The sequence below is a fragment of the Engystomops pustulosus genome, chromosome 10 (genome assembly GCF_040894005.1).
Source record: "Engystomops pustulosus chromosome 10, aEngPut4.maternal, whole genome shotgun sequence".
Lineage (NCBI taxonomy): Eukaryota > Metazoa > Chordata > Amphibia > Anura > Leptodactylidae > Engystomops > Engystomops pustulosus.
The window spans coordinates 8893887-8916596 of NC_092420.1; the positions used below are offsets into that span (position 1 = coordinate 8893887).

The 22710-nt window shown below is 42.2% G+C and overlaps 1 protein-coding gene and 1 long non-coding RNA gene across 5 annotated transcripts; one reads left to right on the forward strand and one right to left on the reverse strand.

Annotated features, from left to right (window-relative positions):
* The first annotated feature begins 1645 nt into the window (after positions 1 to 1645).
* Positions 1646 to 20703, forward strand: PODXL2 (podocalyxin like 2). Of its 2 annotated transcripts, XM_072128152.1 has the most exons (9): positions 1646 to 1782; positions 2077 to 2285; positions 3807 to 4100; positions 5343 to 5890; positions 7264 to 7338; positions 10773 to 10929; positions 11913 to 11974; positions 12615 to 12794; positions 19514 to 20703. In XM_072128152.1, exons 2-9 carry the CDS (start codon positions 2258 to 2260, stop codon positions 19706 to 19708), a joined length of 1539 nt encoding a protein of 512 aa, XP_071984253.1. In that variant the 5' UTR covers positions 1646 to 1782; positions 2077 to 2257; the 3' UTR covers positions 19709 to 20703. The 2 variants fall into 2 exon arrangements, with proteins under 2 accessions (XP_071984253.1, XP_071984254.1); XM_072128153.1 differs by lacking the exon at positions 1646 to 1782 and having other exon boundaries at positions 1850 to 2285.
* LOC140104568 (uncharacterized) lies at positions 12470 to 22686 on the reverse strand. 3 transcript variants are annotated; one of them, XR_011850362.1, is made up of 4 exons: positions 22457 to 22686; positions 21008 to 21119; positions 19703 to 19800; positions 12470 to 12782 (listed from the first exon to the last, which is right to left on the reverse strand). It is a non-coding gene; the product is annotated as an uncharacterized lncRNA (long non-coding RNA). The 3 variants fall into 3 exon arrangements; XR_011850361.1 differs by having other exon boundaries at positions 19703 to 20136; XR_011850363.1 differs by lacking the exon at positions 21008 to 21119 and having other exon boundaries at positions 19703 to 20136.
* Positions 22687 to 22710: the final 24 nt, after the last annotated feature.

The following is a 22710-nucleotide window of genomic DNA, read 5'->3' on the forward strand; positions in this document are numbered from 1 at the left end:
TACATGTTACTCCAGGTCTGATAAGTGATATTTCTCATCTTCCAGTTTTAAAGGGCATCAACCACCAGCATGAAGGACTGTATGCAGATGAGCCTGAGGGGCTCCAGGCTCCGTAGGTGTTAATGGAGCCGGGAGCCCCTTAGGCTCATTTGCATACAGTCTTTCATCCTGGTGGTAGACGTCCTTTAAGACCTAGAACTGAGTTGCAATACTGTATCAATTTGCAGGGAAATCCTATAGGCAAGTGCATTACATCTAGAACTACAACTCCCAGCATTACCCTGTGCTGTGGATTTTCACCCCCATGAGAACTTGGAAGCCACATGTTGCAGAACACAAAGCCTTTATTTAGTACCGTAGATCAGCCAGCAGGTGGTGCTGCTGCACCTGATAATATTTACTATGGGCGATAAAATTGGGCAAATTCTACCAAAAAAAGTAACTGTGTATTAGGAAATATATACATGTAACTTACATGTGATATGATGGATGGATTAATAATATATTTTTCTAGCGTCCACCATCTAATATATAGTATTTTTATATATATATATATATATATATATATATATATATATATATATATATATATATACACACTGACACAATCAGGAGTATAAGTGACATCATCAATAGGTTTAACTAAAAGTTGCTTCAGTGACATCACACAGGACAGTAAGTCATGTGTCTGTGACATCACACGTGTCTGGTGTTGGGGTTCAATCAGGTCATCTGTTGTGACATCACTAGTACGTTACAGTTCGATACCACCTGCTAAGCAACTATGACATCACAAGTAAGGTTTAGTCCTCTTAGCTGCTGTGACATCAGAAGTAGATGACGTAACATCATAGATGGGATTCTACCAGGTAAATCCCTGTGACATCACATGTGGGTATCAGTCAGGTGTCCTGCTGTGACATCATTAGCAGGTAGATGTTAGCTCAGCATCAGTGACATCATATCTGTATTTCCATAAACTTTGCACAGTGACATCATAAATGTGTTTAGGTGAAGTTACTTAATGTGACATCATACGTGATTTTTTTTTATCTACATCGGCTTCTGTGACATCACAAGTAGATATTTAAGTCATCTGAAATGCAGTGACATCACTGTTAGGACATCACCAGTGTTTAAGTGACCTCCCATGACATCACAACTGGGTCGCTGTGACATCATTGGCCGGCTTCCATCATGTAGACAGCTATGACATCACAAGTTTCATTTCTTCTGGCTTTGATGACATCACAAGTTGATCTCGGTAATCTCAGGCTGTGTTCACACAATACATTTGCTTTGCATTTTAAACCGCATTGAGGAAAAACTGTAAATTTTTACAAAACCTGCGAAAACTCGCATGCATTTTTTTTTTTTAAAGGGGCGCATGTGATTTCCATCCCTTTAAGGTAATGATACTTAATAATCCATGTGTGTTTTAATGAACACACAAGAATTAATTAAATTTCATGAATGTTTTTTGGGCGCTGCAGCAGAAGCTCAGTGCCCCCCGCTGTAGTCAATGGGTTCAGGGCTCAGTTTGTGGCAGTTATTGCAGAACAACAGACTCAGGTGTGGGCTTATCCCCCCGTTGTCTCTATCTATAAACCCCGTATAGTGAGACATTACACAGTGGAGGTATAGGAGTTTCGGTGGCAGCCCCCCTCTCACAGAGAACTCCTTCCCTATTATTGGTGGAGGAGGAGCAGGATGCGGGCAGTAGGACCATGCGGGCGAGAGGAGATCTGCAGCCAGACACTGCGCCAGCCCTGCAGGGAGGAGGTGAGTGACTATGTATATGTGCTGTATACTATGTATCAGGGTAATGTATCAGTCACCCCTGAGCACTACAGAGCCTGTGCTTGGGCATGGGCACATTAGGTTATACCCTCACCCCCTGATCCTGGCATCCCTTATGCCAGAAGATATAGCAAGTGACTGGAGATCTGTCCATATACCCCCCCCCTCCGGCTAAGATCCTGACCCCTATACTAATGCCCGCATCTTCCACATCATGCCCGCTGTGAATGCCAGTGCTGCCAGTAAATGTCACCCACCCTGCTTCTTTCTCCACAGGAATCTGCAACGTGACACTTGGGAGGGGGCAGTCCTTGTGAGACACCTGTAGATTGGCTTCATCTCGCCCTGCAGAGAGACCTGGGTATAGGACAAGCTGGCATCACGGTGCCCTTCATCAAGTCGCCGGCTCTAGGGATGCCCTCTGCTGCCAGGTTGTACATTATCTACTGACGTGAACATGCTGCGAGCCTGGCACCTCTGGTTGGGTAAGATCTGCATTCTGCATGGCACAGGGGGGTACGGTGGTGCAGAGGCTGACACTGGGCAGACTGGTTTAAAAATTCATGCAGCAAAGGGAGGGCACATCTGACAATGGCACCTTGGGCAGAGTCCAGAGGAGGCCTGGCAGCCAGTACCGCACCTCGTCATCTGTGGACCTGATACATAGAACCGCTCCACAATACGAGGCTCACATAGGAGCCGATCCTGCAATGTCACACAGTATACCTAGATTGCAAGCTCTTCAGCCAAGAGACTGGCTGACATGGCAGAGGTGCCCACCCCCCGTCTATTAGGGAGACGACATTTGGCACACGTCCTTCTGTTTGGGAACAATCTCAGCCGTAATGAGATTAAGAATCTGTGGCGGCTGCGAGACATCACGCTAAACAGGCCCCCGAGGATCAGAGAATTAATTTAGTCATGTTTAGACGTGGCACTGGCGCGCCGTCTCCCATCACTCCCGTAATTGAGATGAGGAGCTCTATGGGACACAGATAGCTCATGCTGGTCTATTGTACTATATAGTATTGGGGACACTGTATGGCGGTAGTACAAATGCATGGTGTAGGTGAATGTGTGCACTGTATGTCAGTATTACAAATGCATGGTGTATCTGAATGTGTGTACTGTATGGCGGTATTACAAATGCATGGTGTAGGTGAATGTGTGCACGGTATGGCGGTATTACAAATGCATGGTGTAGGTGAATGTGTGCACTGTACGACTATTACAAATGCATGGTGTAGGTGAATGTGTGCACTGTATGTCAGTATTACAAATGCACGGTGTATCTGAATGTGTGCACTGTACAACTGTATTACAAATGCATGGTGTAGGTGAATGTGTGCACTTTACGGCGGTATTACAAATGCATTGTGTAGGGAAGTTTGTGCACTGTATGGCGGTATTACAAATGCATTGTGTAGGGAAATTTGTGCACTGTATGGCGGTATTACAAATGCATGGTGTATCTGAATGTGTGTACTGTATGGCGGTATTACAAATGCATGGTGTATCGGAATGTGTGTACTGTATGGCGGTATTACAAATGCATGGTATAGGTGAATGTGTGCACTGTACGACTGTATTACAAATGCATTGTGTAGGGAATTTTGTGCACTGTATGGCGGTATTGCAAATGCATTGTGTAGGTGAATGTGTGTAACTGTATGGCGGTATTATGTAAGCACCATATGGCAGTATGTGTATTCTGAATAATGATATTATATAAGTATTATATATTATGTGAGTGCTGTATTATTAACACTATACGCCATTATGAGTGCACTGAATGAACTACATAGTATTATGTGTGCACTGTATGGTGGTCTTATGGTGGTTTTATAAGGACTATATAGTATATGTCCACTGTGTGGCCCTATCATATGGATGCTATATAGCATTATGTGTGCACTGTATTGCGGTATTATGTAAGCTCTTTTATGATGTGCAGGAGTTGTTTTGTCTTGTTTGGTGTCTATCACTGACTTGCTCTCCCCCTGCAGGGTTCTCCTGCTTCCTTGTAGTCACCTGTGAGGACCCGCACTCAGAAGGCCTCTCCTCCACCATCTTGGAAGTGTCATCGCTTTCTAACCTAGAGAGTGCGGACTCCAGCGAGCGCGGCAGTGACAGCTACCCGGACCCCGACTATCAGCACTCCCTCATACATACCCCTCAGGGCTCCGGCTTCTCCAGCCAAGAGACAGAAGAAATCTCCATCTTCCAGTCACCAAAATACTACTGGGATGATGAAGCAAGGAAATCCAATGCAAGCAGTGAAGACGACAGAGCTCAGACAGGTGGGGGTGCTACTCTGAGCAGAATAGTGAGTGCAGCTCTGGGGTATAATACAGGATGTAACTCAGGATCAGTACAGGATAAGTAATGTCATGTATGTACACAGTGACTGCACCAGCAGCAGAATAGTGAGTGCAGCTCCGGAGTATAATACAGGATGTAACTCAGGATCAGTACAGGATAAGTAATGTCATGTATGTACACAGTGACTGCACCAGCAGCAGAATAGTGAGCGCAGCTGTGGAGTATAATACAGGATGTAACTCAGGATCAGTACAGGATAAGTAATGTCATGTATGTACACAGTGACTGCACCAGCAGCAGAATAGTGAGCGCAGCTGTGGAGTATAATACAGGATGTAACTCAGGATCAGTACATGATAAGTAATGTCATGTATGTACACAGTGACTGCACCAGCAGCAGAATAGTGAGTGCAGCTGTGGAGTATAATACAGGATGTAACTCAGGATCAGTACATGATAAGTAATGTCATGTATGTACACAGTGACTGCACCAGCAGCAGAATAGTGAGTGCAGCTCTGGGGTATAATACAGGATGTAACTCGGGATCAGTACAGGATAAGTAATGTCATGTATGTACACAGTGACTGCACCAGCAGCAGAATAGTGAGTGCAGCTCTGGAGTATAATACAGGATGTAACTCAGGATCAGTACAGGATAAGTAATGTCATGTATGTACACAGTGACTGCACCAGCAGCAGAATAGTGAGTGCAGATCTGGGGTATAATACAGGATGTAACTCAGGATCAGTACAGGATAAGTAACGTCATGTATGTACACAGTGACTGCACCAGCAGCAGAATAGTGAGTGCAGCTCTGGGGTATAATACAGGATGTAACTCAGGATCAGTACAGGATAAGTAATGTCATGTATGTACACAGTGACTGCACCAGCAGCAGAATAGTGAGTGCAGCTCTGGAGTATAATACAGGATGTAACTCAGGATCAGTACAGGATAAGTAATGTCATGTATGTACACAGTGTCTGCACCAGCAGCAGAATAGTGAGTGCAGCTCTGGAGTATAATACAGGATGTAACTCAGGATCAGTACAGGATAAGTAATATCATGTATGTACACAGTGACTGCACCAGCAGCAGAATAGTGAGTGCAGCTCTGGGGTATAATACAGGATGTAACTCAGGATCAGTACAGGATAAGTAATGTCATGTATGTACACAGAACATTAACCAATAGTAATGATAACATTTATTTCCCAGATGGAGCAGATACTACAAGTCATACAATCTATAGTGACAACCAAGAAGAGACTCCAGAGAGCAGCAGAAAGTTCCCTAAAGACCTCGTAGAAACATCTACAATATTGTGGCCTACAGATCCTGAAGAAACCTCCAGATGGTCTTCCCCGGCCTCTGAGGTCCCAGGAGGAGAAGATACAAGCCACACGACAGCACAAAATGAGAAGATAACCCCAAACACTGAGGAGAGGACACACCACAGAATGTCAGGCACTTCCACTATTCATCCAACAACCAAATCTCCCAGGAAGAACAGGAAGCACCCATGGTCCAAGAACCACCACGTGAGCCACGATCAGGTGTCAGACTCTCGGCCCGGACCTCCGGCTGATTCATGGGGGCTTCCCGCAGGACATGCCCATGGACCTGGGTACCATGAAGATGAAAGCCTATCCACCCAGTCATTGCACATTGCCAGTGAAGAAGGAAAGATCAGGTTCTCCACCCAACGAGATAATTACCCCACCAAGGCGGCGGCCCCCAGTGAGGTATCAGTGGCATCACATCAGGTATCAGCTACTTACTTATGTACTCTGAGAGAGCGCTAAAGTACTGCAATGTGTAAACTTTGTGTATGTTGTTAGTAGCAGCAGGACTGTGAAATAACAATTTCAGGATTGTAGTTTATCCAAGTGCACTGTGGGCTGCTGTGCTCTGTGATCTCTGCAGCCAGTGTTAGGTATTGTCCATGGAGAGATGGGTAATCAGACCTTTGTTAGTAGCAGCAGAACTGTGAAATATAGATTTATATGCAAGGATTGTAGCTTCTCCACGTGCACTGGCGGATGTACTTTCACTGCTGTGCTCTCAGCTCTGTGCTTTCAGCTGCTCCACAGTCCTTTAGTCTGAGTAAAAGCTGTAGCAGGCTCGTAGACGAAGTGAGCAGTTCTATTCAAAGATCACAGAGAAAAGCAGTGAGGTCACACCACAGCAACAATCCTGGAATATAAAATCCATATTTTACAGTCCTGCAGCTAATACCAACATAAACAAATGTATAATTACACAACTCTCCAGGAACATTATTTAAAGGGGCTGTCCGAGAGTAATGAAAAAAAAAACTAAAGGTAGCTGCTTAAAAAAATAAAGATCTACTCACCTTCCGGTGCACTCCGGTGTCCCGCACTGCTGTCGCTCTGGACCGGGCGCCATGTAAACAAACATGGCCGCCGGAGCAGCGCAGGACCCAGCTTCCTGCCGGGCGTGGCCAGCCACGCCTACCCGTCCCTATTCACAGCATTGTGTATGGGGGCCGGAAGGTTGTCGGGTCCGGCCGGAAGCTGAGTCCTGCACTGCTCCGGCGGCCATGTTTGTTTACATGGCGCCCGGACCGGAGCGACAGCAGCGCGTGACACCGGAAGGTGAGTAGATCTTTATTTTTTTAAGCAGCCCCCTCCGGCCACCTTGAGTTTTCTTTTCATTACTCTCAGACAACCCCTGTAACACTGTCTGTAGAGATCCAAGAGCACAGCAGTGTGAGGACATGCTGCACTTGTGGCACTTAGAGAAGAGGAAAGGGGCTGTGGAAAAGTAGAATGCGGATAGCAAAGAGCACAGCAGTGTGAGGAGTAGTTCTACCAACATACACAAATGCATGATTACCCATTTTAGCAGGGACATAACCCAGGCTGCAGAAAGGATAAAGCACAGCAGTGTGAGGACAAACACACAGCTCACTTGGAGATCCTGGAATATAAAACCAATTTTTCACAGTCCTGCAGCTACTAACAACATACACAAAGTTCTGATTACACATCTCTTCAGGAACAATACCTAACACTGGCTGCAGTCTGTATTGGCACACCTGCTGATGGGTTCCCTGCTGATGGTTTCCAGTGTGAAATACCACTTCAATGTCTGTAATTGCGTCATTTTTCTTTAGGTCATCTGCAAGGATTGGATCAATCTGGCTGGGAAGAACTATGTTATCCTGAACATGTCGGATGACATTGACTGTGTGAGTACCTATATGGGTGTTCACTTACCCCTCATTTTCCAAAATACTTAAAATGAAATCTACCCCCAGGATAAAGAATTGTAGACCAAGCGCACTGACATACTGGTGATTGCCCCCTCTGACAGGTTCTGCTTTCTTTTAGCTTCTTAGGACTTTGTTTTTCCAATAAAAATGTTTCAAGAATTATGCAAATGAGCCTTAGGGGCTCTCGGCTCAATAGATGTAAATGGAGTTTGGAGCACTGGAGGCTCATTTGCATAATTTGTAAAACCTAATTTTCAAAGACATATGAAGCTACAAGAAGAGCAGCTTCTGCCAGAGGGGGCACACACCAATATGTCAATGTGCTGGGTTTACAATCCTTCATCCTGGTGGTAGATTTCCTTTAACACCAGTGTAATGGCAGACCTTGTACCTAGTGATTTTAGGTCATACACCACCTGTATCCAGTCCATACTCCTCATATTGATCCCTACGAAATGGTTTCATATATATTTACTGTCTAATTTGATTCACATTTGCATAAACTCCGCCCCTTTTCATGATCCGTTTATCGGATCCATTTACTATATCCAATTCCGTAAAGGAGCAGTGGGACTGATCGGTTCCGAAACGCCAAAACAGGCAGATAACCGCCCTCAGAGATGACCCCCTATCCAACGAGGTGGCCAAACGCGGCCAATTCATCATCGATTCATTCATCATCGAGTCGATGTAAATGAAATAATTCACAAAATCACAATGATCTGACAGAAATCTGTGGTAGATTTATTTTTTGTTGCCGCCTGAGCTGCCGAGGACAGGATTTTGTAGCAAATTGTATTGTTGACAGAGCAGGCCGAAGCCTGCCCTGAGATTTAGCAGTCTCCATGACAACTGTCGGCTGTCTTTATTAACCATCTCCAGGGTTTCCACGTTACCATGGCAACAGCAGCTGGGATTAGAGGAATGTGGAAGCGCGGCGTGACCTTTCCATGAGGCATTGACTCTTTCATCACCACAGAGTGATGGCGCGCGCTGGTCACGTCTCATTAGCAGCCATGGAATAGCCGCCATTTACACTGACACAGCCGTTTAAATCATGTCATGTTACTGTTCACATCTGATTTATGCTCCAAATGTATGTGAACCCCCCTGTATGTGAATTTCCCTCTTTTAAGGCTGCATTTAGACGAACGCGTCTGGCGCGATGGCGAGGAAGAGGGGTGACTCCTCGCCTTTCCATAGAAATGTACGGTGTACGGGTTCTATCTTTTCCCCGTGTACGGAACGGTACAGTGACGCGCGTATTTGGCACCGTATGACTCCGTGCGGCCATTGCCATCTATGGGGGAGATATGTACGTCCTCAGGCTTACGGCCATACATACGTCCCCCATGAATGTGGCTCAAGTAAAATCTCTATAAAGAAAAAGTCTCCTCCAAAGTCACGTGAAATGAAGCTGACAAATTTTTGCGTCAGATGAGTCACTTTTAGGCATGGCTGAACATGCTGCGGATCGCCATGTGGGAAAATCTGGACCAAATATGTGCGTGTTTTATGTGCATTATTTTCCCCAGATTTAGGTTTCATTCACGCGGCCGTGGCCCGCCGTACCATAGCGCTGCTCACCCCCGCCCCTCTCCATAGGAATATATGGCGCGTGGCGCCGTATTCCGAAAATAATCTCTCTACGGGGTACGGAGCGGTACGGTGCTGCACCGTACCACTCCCGTTGGGCGCTGTGAGTCCATAGCGATGTATGGGGGATGTATATTGGCCATATATATGTTGGCTGTATATACATCCCCCATACATTCGTGTGAATATGGCCTTACATGTGGTTTTTTCCGTATGCTTTTTTTTTTTTTTTTTACCTCTTGTGATACAAAGTCATTTCAAGAAAAAATCTGCATCAAATCTGTACCTTGACGCAAATTTGATGCAGATTTCCATCCTTCCATAGACACTGCTAGAATGATGGTGATATACACTCACCGGCCACTTTATTAGGTACACCATGCCAGTAACGGGTTGGACCCCCTTTTGCCTTCAGAACTGCCTCAATTCTTTGTGGCATAGATACAACAAGGTGCTGGAAGCTCCTCAGAGATTTTGCTCCATAGTGACATGATGGCATCACACAGTTGCCGCAGATTTGTCGGCTGCACATCCATGATGCGAATCTCCCGTTCCACCACACCCCAAAGATGCTCTATTGGATTGAGATCTGGTGACTTTGGAGGCCATTTGTGTCCAGTGACCTCATTGTCATGTTCAAGAAACCAGTCTGAGATGCTTCCAGCTTTATGACATGGCGCATTATCCTGCTGAAAGTAGCCATCAGATGTTACAGGGTACATTGTGCTCATAAAGGGATGGACATGGGCAGCAACAATACTCCGGTAGGCTGTGGTGTTGTACCAAGGGGCCCAAAGAGTGCCAAGAAAATATTCCCCACACTATGACACCACCACCACCAGCCTGAGCCGCTAATACAAGGCAGGATGGATCCATGACACCACCACCACCAGCCTGAGCCGCTGATACAAGGCAGGATGGATCCATGCTTTCATGTTGTTGACGCCAAATTCTGACCCTACCATCCGAATGTCGCAGCAGAAATCGAGACTCATCAGACCAGGCAACGTTTTTCCAATCTTCTACTGTCCAATTTCGATGAGCTTGTGCAAATTGTAGCCTCAGTTTCCTGTTCTTAGCCGAAAGGAGTGGCACCCGGTGTGGTCTTCTGCTGCTGTAGCCCATCTGCCTCAAAGTTGGACGTACTGTGCGTTCAGAGATGCTCTTCTGCCTACCTTGGTTGTAACGGGTGGCGATTTGAGTCACTGTTGCCTTTCTATCAGCTCAAACCAGTCTGCCCATTCTCCTCTGACCTCTGGCATCAACAAGGCATTTCCGCCCACAGAACTGCCGCTCACTGGATGTTTTTTCTTTTTCGGACCATTCTCTGTAAACCCTAGAAATGGTTGTGCGTGAAAATCCCAGTAGATCAGCAGTTTCTGAAATACTCAGACCAGCCCTTCTGGCACCAACAACCATGCCACGTTCAAAGGCCCCAAATCACCTTTCTTCCCCATACTGATGCTCGGGAGAACTGCAGGAGATTGTCTTGACCATGTCTACATGCCTAAATGCACTGAGTTGCCGCCATGTGATTGGCTAATTAGAAATTAAGTGTTAACCAGCAGTTGGACAGGTGTACCTAATAAAGTGGCCGGTGAGTGTATATCTTACAAAGCCACACTCTCCACTACTCTGTGGACAACCCCTTTAAAGTGACACTATACAGGAAACTACATTTTCTAGGTGGAGGGTCTGGCCTCATAGTGACAACTAAGCCTCTAACCACCCTCATACACAATCTCCTGGACTGAGCATGCATGTGGTCTCAGGGAGTAGAGAGGCATTACTAATAGACTCCTTATCTCTTATAGGAAGAGTTCCGATGGCAGAGGGGGCAGCACCTACTGTCGCTGCTGGAGGGTGCACTAGCATGGAAAACAGACCCACCACAGAGGGACTGGGTGATCTTCCTGAGCAAACCTAACGAGAACGATAACCACTTACTAATGACAATCACAGATGAGGAACGTAAGTTATGCCCCCACTACGTGAGGCACCTATAAAAATGCCATGATGTGCCCACCAGCATGACCCCCATTGTAGTGCCCTATCCCGCTCAAAGGGTCTCAAGTACTTCTTCAAAATGTTTTGCAGTGTTATAATTTACACAGTGATCAAGATCTCTTCTTGCTGTCAGTGAACCAGTCCATTGTCGGTTATATTCAGAGGCGGAAAACTGCTACTTCTCACAACTGAGGCTTCGTTTCAATTGTATCAAGTCTAGACAAATCACTAATGTGCACCAGTGAATACCTATACAGGCTTTCCCCTACTTAAGGACACCCGACTTACAGACGACCCCTAGTTACAGACAGACCCCTCTACCCGCTGTGACCTCTGGTGAAGTCTCTGGATACTACTATAGTCCCAGACTGCACTGATCAGCTGTAATGTGTCTGATATGAAGCTTTATTGATAATCCTTGGTCCCATTACAGCAAAAAATTTTTAAACTCTGATTGTCACTGGGGCAAAAAAGATTTTTTGTCTGGATCTACAATTATAAAATATACAGTTTCGACTTGCATACAAATTCAACTTAAGAACAAACCTACGGAACCTATCTTGTATGTAACCCGGGGACTGCCTGTAGGTGCATACATACGATACAATATTACTTTATTGATCCCCTGGGGGTACAACCTCATATGTAAAACACATCAGTAGCAAACATCCCTGCGCTGATACATGTAACAATCTAGACTCCATATTATATCAAGAATAAGATGATGCCCAACCTTCTGCCTGACTGGGGTCCCTGGGGTAAATTTTGTGTGGCCCCCAGCTATGTACATGCAAAATTGCTTGTGTGTGCAGTTCTAGTCTACACTGAACAACTGTAACAAACCCTCTGCTGTGAGAAATGTATTATGCTATTATAAGGACTGGGGTAAATGTTTTAGATCTGCCTTAAATCTGCCTGCACCTAACAAAGTCACCTGCTTCTTAAAGGCGTGGTTCCTGTAAAAGACGTCTTCACAGCACTTGGAGACATAAAGAGGAGTCTTGCAGAGGTTAGTGCTATATATGACTGATGTATCTTAATATAAAACTTATTATAAATCTTTGGGATAGGTGTAGACATAATGTGGAGCTCCTCCATTTACCATCTTTTGTATGTAGATGTGACCAATTTGGAGAATGTATCACATGTTATAATAGTGGATGTCCACAAGAGGGCGGCAGTGTACAGACAGATGTGTAGTACCACTTCACACCATGTTGCATTGGTCTCTATTTTGCATACAGAGACATGCAACAGCGCCCCCGCCTGTATCCAGCGCTGTCAACAAGTAGTGAAGATCATAGGAATATAATTGAAACTTTATGAGGCACATGTATCATAAGTTCAGCTTTGTCCATCTGTTTTTTGTGTTTTTCCTCATCGATACATGTGGCGTTTAGTCTTAAGTGAATTTGCAACTTTTTAAACAAGTCGCAGTCAGACTTTCACATCTGGATTTAAGTAATAACTTAGGGAACAACACTGCAGAAAAATAGACAATGGCCAACGTCGGAGGGAGACTTTCTTAGGCGCAATAAAAGTCGCAAATGAGCACAAGCAAAATATAAAGTCTCAAAAATGAAAGAAAAAGTTAAGCCAAAACTTTGGTACATGTCCCCCTACATGTTGTCACCTTTATCTCTTTGCAGATTGGGATTGAAAGCTACTCCAGCACAGTCACCTGTCAGTCCAGGCCCAGCCCTCCCCGGAGCGACTACGGGAAACTCTTTATTGTTCTGGTGATTATTGGCTCCATCTGTGTCATGATCATCGTCGCAGGACTCATCTACATCTGCTGGCAGAGACGCCTACCCAAACTGAAAAACATGGTGAGAACCTACAACATCTATTACATCATAATGACCTATAGTAGTTATATTCTTGTACATAGGGGCAGTATTATAGTAGTTATATTCTTGTACATAGGGGGCAGTATTATAGTAGTTATATTCCTGTACATAGGGGGCAGTATTATAGTAGTTATATTCCTGTACATAGGGGGCAGTATTATAGTAGTTATATTCCTGTACATAGGGGGCAGTATTATAGTAGTTATATCCCTGTACATAGGAGGCAGTATTATAGTAGTTATATCCCTGTACATAGGGGGCAGTATTATAGTAGTTATATTCCTGTACATAGGGGGCAGTATTATAGTAGTTATATTCTTGTACATAGGGGGCAGTATTATAGTAGTTATATCCCTGTACATAGGGGGCAGTATTATAGTAGTTATATTCTTGTACATAGGGGGCAGTATTATAGTAGTTATATTCTTGTACATAGGGGGCAGTATTATAGTAGTTATATTCTTGTACATAGGGGCAGTATTATAGTAGTTATATTCCTGTACATAGGGGGCAGTATTATAGTAGTTATATTCCTGTACATAGGGGGCAGTATTATAGTAGTTATATTCTTGTACATAGGGGGCAGTATTATAGTAGTTATATTCCTGTACATAGGGGGCAGTATTATAGTAGTTATATTCTTGTACATAGGGGGCAGTATTATAGTAGTTATATTCCTGTACATAGGGGGCAGTATTATAGTAGTTATATTCCTATACATAGGGGGCAGTATTATAGTAGTTATATTCCTATACATAGGGGGCAGTATTATAGTAGTTATATTCCTGTACATAGGAGGCAGTATTATAGTAGTTATATTCTTATACATAGGGGGCAGTATTATAGTAGTTATATTCTTGTACATAGGGGGCAGTATTATAGTAGTTATATTCCTGTACATAGGGGGCAGTATTATAGTAGTTATATTCCTGTACATAGGGGGCAGTGTTATAGTAGTTATATTCTTATACATAGGGGGCAGTGTTATAGTAGTTATATTCCTGTACATAGGGGGCAGTGTTATAGTAGTTATATTCTTGTACATAGGGGGCAGTATTATAGTAGTTATATTCTTGTACATAGGGGGCAGTATTATAGTAGTTATATTCTTATACATAGGGGGCAGTATTATAGTAGTTATATTCCTGTACATAGGGGGCAGTATTATAGTAGTTATATTCTTATACATAGGGGGCAGTATTATAGTAGTTATATTCTTGTACATAGGGGGCAGTATTATAGTAGTTATATTCTTGTACATAGGGGGCAGTATTATAGTAGTTATATTCCCGTACATAGGGGGCAGTATTATAGTAGTTATATTCTTGTACATAGGGGGCAGTATTATAGTAGTTATATTCTTGTACATAGGGGGCAGTATTATAGTAGTTATATTCCTATACATAGGGGGCAGTATTATAGTAGTTATATTCCTGTACATAGGAGGCAGTATTATAGTAGTTATATTCTTATACATAGGGGGCAGTATTATAGTAGTTATATTCTTGTACATAGGGGGCAGTATTATAGTAGTTATATTCCTGTACATAGGGGGCAGTATTATAGTAGTTATATTCCTGTACATAGGGGGCAGTGTTATAGTAGTTATATTCTTATACATAGGGGGCAGTATTATAGTAGTTATATTCCTGTACATAGGGGGCAGTGTTATAGTAGTTATATTCTTGTACATAGGGGGCAGTGTTATAGTAGTTATATTCTTGTACATAGGGGGCAGTATTATAGTAGTTATATTCTTGTACATAGGGGGCAGTATTATAGTAGTTATATTCTTATACATAGGGGGCAGTATTATAGTAGTTATATTCCTGTACATAGGGGGCAGTATTATAGTAGTTATATTCTTGTGCATAGGGGGCAGTATTATAGTAGTAATATTCCTGTACATAGGGGGCAGTATTATAGTAGTTATATTCTTATACATAGGGGGCAGTATTATAGTAGTTATATTCCTGTACATAGGGAGCAGTATTATAGTAGTTATATTCCTGTACATAGGGGGCAGTATTATAGTAGTTATATTCCTGTACATAGGAGGCAGTATTATAGTAGTTATATTCTTATACATAGGGGGCAGTATTATAGTAGTTATATTCTTGTACATAGGGGGCAGTATTATAGTAGTTATATTCCTGTACATAGGGGGCAGTATTATAGTAGTTATATTCCTGTACATAGGGGGCAGTATTATAGTAGTTATATTCTTATACATAGGGGGCAGTATTATAGTAGTTATATTCCTGTACATAGGGGGCAGTGTTATAGTAGTTATATTCTTGTACATAGGGGGCAGTATTATAGTAGTTATATTCTTGTACATAGGGGGCAGTATTATAGTAGTTATATTCCTGTACATAGGGGGCAGTATTATAGTAGTTATATTCTTGTGCATAGGGGGCAGTATTATAGTAGTAATATTCCTGTACATAGGGGGCAGTATTATAGTAGTTATATTCTTATACATAGGGGGCAGTATTATAGTAGTTATATTCTTATACATAGGGGGCAGTATTATAGTAGTTACATTCTTATACATAGGGGGCAGTATTATAGTAGTTATATTCTTGTACATAGGGGGGCAGTATTATAGTAGTTATATTCTTGTACATAGGGGCAGTATTATAGTAGTTATATCCTTGTACATAGGGGGCAGTATTATAGTAGTTATATCCCTGTACATAGGGGGCAGTATTATAGTAGTTATATTCTTGTACATAGGGGGCAGTATTATAGTAGTTATATTCTTGTACATAGGGGGCAGTATTATAGTAGTTATATTCTTGTACATAGGGGCAGTATTATAGTAGTTATATTCCTGTACATAGGGGGCAGTATTATAGTAGTTATATTCCTGTACATAGGGGGCAGTATTATAGTAGTTATATTCTTGTACATAGGGGGCAGTATTATAGTAGTTATATTCCTGTACATAGGGGGCAGTATTATAGTAGTTATATTCTTGTACATAGGGGGCAGTATTATAGTAGTTATATTCTTGTACATAGGGGGCAGTATTATAGTAGTTATATTCTTATACATAGGGGGCAGTATTATAGTAGTTATATTCTTATACATAGGGGGCAGCATTATAGTAGTTATAGTCTTGTACATAGGGGGCAGTATTATAGTAGTTATATTCCTGTACATAGGGGGCAGTATTATAGTAGTTATATTCTTATACATAGGGGGCAGTATTATAGTAGTTATATTCTTATACATAGGGGGCAGTGTTATAGTAGTTATATTCCTGTACATAGGGGGCAGTGTTATAGTAGTTATATTCTTGTACATAGGGGGCAGTATTATAGTAGTTATATTCTTGTACATAGGGGGCAGTATTATAGTAGTTATATTCCTGTACATAGGGGGCAGTATTATAGTAGTTATATTCTTATACATAGGGGGCAGTATTATAGTAGTTATATTCTTGTGCATAGGGGGCAGTATTATAGTAGTAATATTCCTGTACATAGGGGGCAGTATTATAGTAGTTATATTCTTATACATAGGGGGCAGTATTATAGTAGTTATATTCTTGTGCATAGGGGGCAGTATTATAGTAGTTATATTCCTGTACATAGGGGGCAGTATTATAGTAGTTATATTCTTGTACATAGGGGGCAGTGTTATAGTAGTTATATTCTTATACATAGGGGGCAGTGTTATAGTAGTTATATTCCTGTACATAGGGGGCAGTATTATAGTAGTTATATTCCTGTACATAGGGGGCAGTATTATAGTAGTTATATTCTTATACATAGGGGGCAGTATTATAGTAGTTATATTCTTATACATAGGGGGCAGTGTTATAGTAGTTATATTCCTGTACATAGGGGGCAGTGTTATAGTAGTTATATTCTTGTACATAGGGGGCAGTATTATAGTAGTTATATTCTTGTACATAGGGGGCAGTATTATAGTAGTTATATTCTTATACATAGGGGGCAGTATTATAGTAGTTATATTCCTGTACATAGGGGGCAGTATTATAGTAGTTATATTCTTATACATAGGGGGCAGTATTATAGTAGTTATATTCTTGTACATAGGGGGCAGTATTATAGTAGTTATATTCCTGTACATAGGGGGCAGTATTATAGTAGTTATATTCTTATACATAGGGGGCAGTATTATAGTAGTTATATTCTTGTGCATAGGGGGCAGTATTATAGTAGTAATATTCCTGTACATAGGGGGCAGTATTATAGTAGTTATATTCTTATACATAGGGGGCAGTATTATAGTAGTTATATTCCTGTACATAGGGGGCAGTATTATAGTAGTTATATTCCTGTACATAGGAGGCAGTATTATAGTAGTTATATTCTTATACATAGGAGGCAGTATTATAGTAGTTATATTCTTGTACATAGGGGGCAGTATTATAGTAGTTATATTCCTGTACATAGGGGGCAGTATTATAGTAGTTATATTCCTGTACATAGGGGGCAGTGTTATAGTAGTTATATTCTTATACATAGGGGGCAGTATTATAGTAGTTATATTCCTGTACATAGGGGGCAGTGTTATAGTAGTTATATTCTTGTACATAGGGGTCAGTATTATAGTAGTTATATTCTTGTACATAGGGGGCAGTATTATAGTAGTTATATTCTTATACATAGGGGGCAGTATTATAGTAGTTATATTCCTGTACATAGGGAGCAGTATTATAGTAGTTATATTCCTGTACATAGGGGGCAGTATTATAGTAGTTATATTCCTGTACATAGGAGGCAGTATTATAGTAGTTATATTCTTGTACATAGGGGGCAGTATTATAGTAGTTATATTCTTATACATAGGGGGCAGTATTATAGTAGTTATATTCCTGTACATAGGGGGCAGTGTTATAGTAGTTATATTCTTGTACATAGGGGGCAGTATTATAGTAGTTATATTCTTGTACATAGGGGGCAGTATTATAGTAGTTATATTCTTATACATAGGGGGCAGTATTATAGTAGTTATATTCCTGTACATAGGGGGCAGTATTATAGTAGTTATATTCTTGTGCATAGGGGGCAGTATTATAGTAGTAATATTCCTGTACATAGGGGGCAGTATTATAGTAGTTATATTCTTATACATAGGGGGCAGTATTATAGTAGTTATATTCTTATACATAGGGGGCAGTATTATAGTAGTTATATTCTTATACATAGGGGGCAGTATTATAGTAGTTATATTCTTGTACATAGGGGGGCAGTATTATAGTAGTTATATTCTTGTACATAGGGGCAGTATTATAGTAGTTATATCCTTGTACATAGGGGGCAGTATTATAGTAGTTATATTCTTGTACATAGGGGCAGTATTATAGTAGTTATATCCTTGTACATAGGGGGCAGTATTATAGCAGTTATATTCCTGTACATAGGGGGCAGTATTATAGTAGTTATATTCCTGTACATAGGGGGCAGTATTATAGTAGTTATATTCTTGTACATAGGGGGCAGTATTATAGTAGTTATATTCCTGTACATAGGGGGAAGTATTATAGTAGTTATATTCCTGTACATAGGGGGCAGTATTATAGTAGTTATATTCCTGTACATAGGGGGCAGTGTTATAGTAGTTATATTCTTATACATAGGGGGCAGTATTATAGTAGTTATATTCCTGTACATAGGGGGCAGTGTTATAGTAGTTATATTCTTGTACATAGGGGGCAGTATTATAGCAGTTATATTCCTGTACATAGGGGGCAGTATTATAGTAGTTATATTCCTGTACATAGGGGGCAGTATTATAGTAGTTATATTCTTGTACATAGGGGGCAGTATTATAGTAGTTATATTCTTATACATAGGGGGGCAGTATTATAGTAGTTATATTCTTATACATAGGGGGCAGTATTATAGTAGTTATATTCTTATACATAGGGGGCAGTATTATAGTAGTTATAGTCTTGTACATAGGGGGCAGTATTATAGTAGTTATATTCTTATACATAGGGGGCAGTATTATAGTAGTTATATTCCTGTACATAGGGGGCAGTATTATAGTAGTTATATCCTTGTACATAGGGGGCAGTATTATAGTAGTTATATTCCTGTACATAGGGGGCAGTATTATAGTAGTTATATTCTTGTACATAGGGGGCAGTATTATAGTAGTTATATTCTTATACATAGGGGGGCAGTATTATAGTAGTTATATTCTTATACATAGGGGGCAGTATTATAGTAGTTATATTCTTATACATAGGGGGCAGTATTATAGTAGTTATAGTCTTGTACATAGGGGGCAGTATTATAGTAGTTATATTCTTATACATAGGGGGCAGTATTATAGTAGTTATATTCCTGTACATAGGGGGCAGTATTATAGTAGTTATATCCTTGTACATAGGGGGCAGTATTATAGTAGTTATATTCCTGTACATAGGGGGCAGTATTATAGTAGTTATATTCCTGTACATAGGGGGCAGTATTATAGTAGTTATATCCCTGTACATAGGGGGCAGTATTATAGTAGTTATATTCCTGTACATAGGGGGCAGTATTATAGTAGTTATATTCTTGTACATAGGGGGCAGTATTATAGTAGTTATATTCTTGTACATAGGGGGCAGTATTATAGTAGTTATATTCCTGTACATAGGGGGCAGTATTATAGTAGTTATATTCTTGTACTGTATTATATTAAATACGTTATTTCATGTTTTTTTGCAGGAGTTGCATTTTGTGGAGAACGGCTGCCATGATAACCCTACCCTGGACGTGGCAATGGACGGCCAATCAGAAATGCAGGAGAAGAAGACAAGCCTTAATGGCGGCACGTCTCACCGGGCGGATGGTTGGGAGACATTAATCAACAAGACGAACAAAGATGAAACAGAGACCATGGAAGAAGACACTCACCTGTAGAGAGCATAGGGGGTTATCCCTGAGGGCAGGGACGTTCCGGATTGTTGGGCACGTGGGGTATCAATGTCTTAGTTCACAGTCTTTACCTGTAACTAGATTGGGTGACACAGTTGGGTTGTTGGTCTGTAGCAGCACAGCAGTAATTAGCACACGGTATCGTTGGGTGCCCCCCGCCGCCGCCATCGCCCTCCGGCCGCTCTTCAGTTTACAACGTTTGATATGATTGCACTTTATTCTTCCAAAGATGACGTTCTGAGGCCGCGCTTGGCGCGAGGCCGGTACCTGCCGGTGCATTGGGCGGGCGCCATACAGTATTGTTGTATTTTTATTTTTTCCGCGTGTCGTGATGTAGGACCAGAATTTGTCGCCTCCTCCACTCGTCCGCTTCCCGATTCCACCCGCATGCAATGTGGATCGTTACCGCTTGACTCAATGAAAAAAAAAAAAAAATTCAAAGTAAAAACAAAACGAAAAAAAATAAAATAAAAGTAAGTAATAAAAAAAATAAAATTGAGCCAATAAATAAAGCACAAGGAGGAAGGGACGTGCACTGGGATTGTTTTGTATTACCGTAAAAACATAAAAAAGTTGTGTCTGAAAATTATGTGTTTTGATAAACAGCGCCGCATCCTTGTATGTGGCGGAGTCTGGTATTGCAGCTCAGTTTCATTGAAGTGTATGGGGTGAGCTGCAATACCAGACACAACCATAGACAAGGGTGGCGCCAACTGGAAATACATGAATGTACAGAAGAGTCCATATGCTGAGAGACTCCTGACCATGACGTAAAGGGGAAGTTCTTAAAGGGGCGTCTATCTATCCATCCATCTATGCAAGTCCTATCACTGTCCACAATAGCTGGACCCTCTGTAGTTCTGCTAGGTCGCCCCAATAACAGCACAGAACCCTGACAATAATTATGTAATGTGGGCGGAGCTCTTCTTAAAGGTGCAAATTTATGGTAAAAGCTGGAGACATTAAACATATCAATCGTCCTGAGGTCTGCGGTCGTTATTATAACCAGTGCAGGGTGAGGGACATCAGGCAGCAGGGGGCTCCCCGGGAGCCTACGGTCACATGTGGCGTTTACATCGGGTTTTCAAGGAGGAGAGGAGATTTGCCTAATTACATTGTGTTAACATTTGTGTTTACAAAATGCATTGTAAACACATTGCGTTAATATACCATTTTGTAAACACCACATGTGAACACAGCCTTAGGGTCAATTGAATCCAGTTGTGTTTACACAATAAAAACATTGTGTTAACAAGCCGTATGTAAAAACACGTGTTAACTTACTGTAAACGCAACCTAATGGCAACGCTTGAACGCATCTCTGGAAGTCCTGGATCCAGAGGGATAGTGCTAGTTTTTCGGGTGCTGTCTCACCGTCTTTCATGTAATCTGTGTCCTGATGAAGGAAGAGGCTATAGCGCCATCACCTGCCCCACCGGAGGAGACCTTCAGATGCCACCACTTCTCCAGGGGCCACTATATTATATGTGCACTAAGGGGCTTCACAATGTTTAGGGGGAGCACTTATTGTATACACGCTATAGTATGTGAGGGCCAGTGAATGAGGGGGGTCATTATGCAATGTATACTACCCAACAGTCCCGGATGAGTGTGACGATCCTGGAATTTGGGGTCTGTCCCCTGAATGAAGATGTGGGTGCAACGGTGACCAGACAAGGCACTTGTGTGTGTTAGAGACTGGCAGGCGCCATGTGATGATGTCATAGCACCGCAGCAGCGAGAGGAGAGGGGAGCACTGCTGCAGGGAAAGGCGAGTATTAGAGGTTTTCCCCCATCTTTTTATCTTTGAAAAAAAATAAGAGGGAGGCGGGGGTAACAAAACTGACAAAATAAAACGGCGGGGGCTACAGAGTAGAGGGAATTATACAGTGAGCGGGCACAGGAAGGGGGCAGGATACTTAGAGGCGGAACAGTATTTTCCATTTCCATGGGACGGGGACAGTATTTTGCTTATTCTTAGTGGGGGCCAGTAATTATACTAATACAAGAGGGCGGAGCCAGTAATTATGCTTATACAAGGGGGTGGGGTCAGTAAATATGCTGCTATGGGGGGGCAGTATAATACTTATACAAGGCTGTGAATCAGTTTAAAGGACATCTACCAATAGGATGAAAAACTGGGCTCCAGGCTCCATTTACACACAGTCCTTCATCCTGGTCGTAGATTCCCTTTACAAAATGTCTCCCATGTGAAGGGAACTCTAGATTCTAGTATGGAGCAGGCAACGTACTGTATGGGGAACTAAAAAATCATTGTATAGTGTGGGGACATTACATTATATAGGGGGCACATAGAGGGTGCATTACAATGTGCTACAGAATAGTGCCACAAAGGGTGTGGTTGGTGGGTGGCCAGGGTCAAGTGTGACCTGAGTAGGCTTAGGCTTCATGCACACGTGGCACATTTATCTTATAAACACAATGTTGACCGCAATGTTTTGTTAAGCGATGTTAACAAGTTGTTGACACATTGTGTTAACATTGCATTTTGTGAACTAATGTGGACAGCAATGTAATTAGGATAAATTTCCTCTTCTCAGCTGTTGTATTGTGATTCAAAATCCAATACAAACGCAGCTTTAAAGGGGTTGTCCAGTTTCTGTCACTTTCATACCATTCATACCTCTTAAAGCCCTGACCTCCCACACACAGACATCAGGTCCGGGAGCCCCCCGCGTGTTGTACGCCCCGCACAGCACAGTCTGTATTTACCTGCCGTACATTCACGTCCCTCGTGTTTACATTGCTGAGGTCACATGCAGGGGCGGAGCTAACACAGCCCCTCCTCTTTTATGTAAGTCTTCGCCGGAGGGCGGGCTATCATGTAACAGGGAGGAACCAGTGGGCGGAGTTAACGAAGCAGCTAAGGAGACGTCTCGCTATTCGTCCATGATTTGTATTGTGGGCGTAATTTGCAATCCAGGGGCGGGGTTGCGGTGACTGTGTCAGTGCGGCAGTCAGCTGTT

Excerpts from the sequence above, each read along its gene's own strand:
- PODXL2 (XM_072128152.1), top strand. The coding sequence starts at position 2,258 with ATGCTGCGAGCCTGGCACCTCTGGTTGG. Across the intron at positions 10,930-11,912 it reads GACAATCACAGATGAGGAAC|GCGTGGTTCCTGTAAAAGAC; the intron begins GTAAGTTATGCC and ends TGCTTCTTAAAG. Across the intron at positions 11,975-12,614 it reads TAAAGAGGAGTCTTGCAGAG|ATTGGGATTGAAAGCTACTC; the intron begins GTTAGTGCTATA and ends ATCTCTTTGCAG.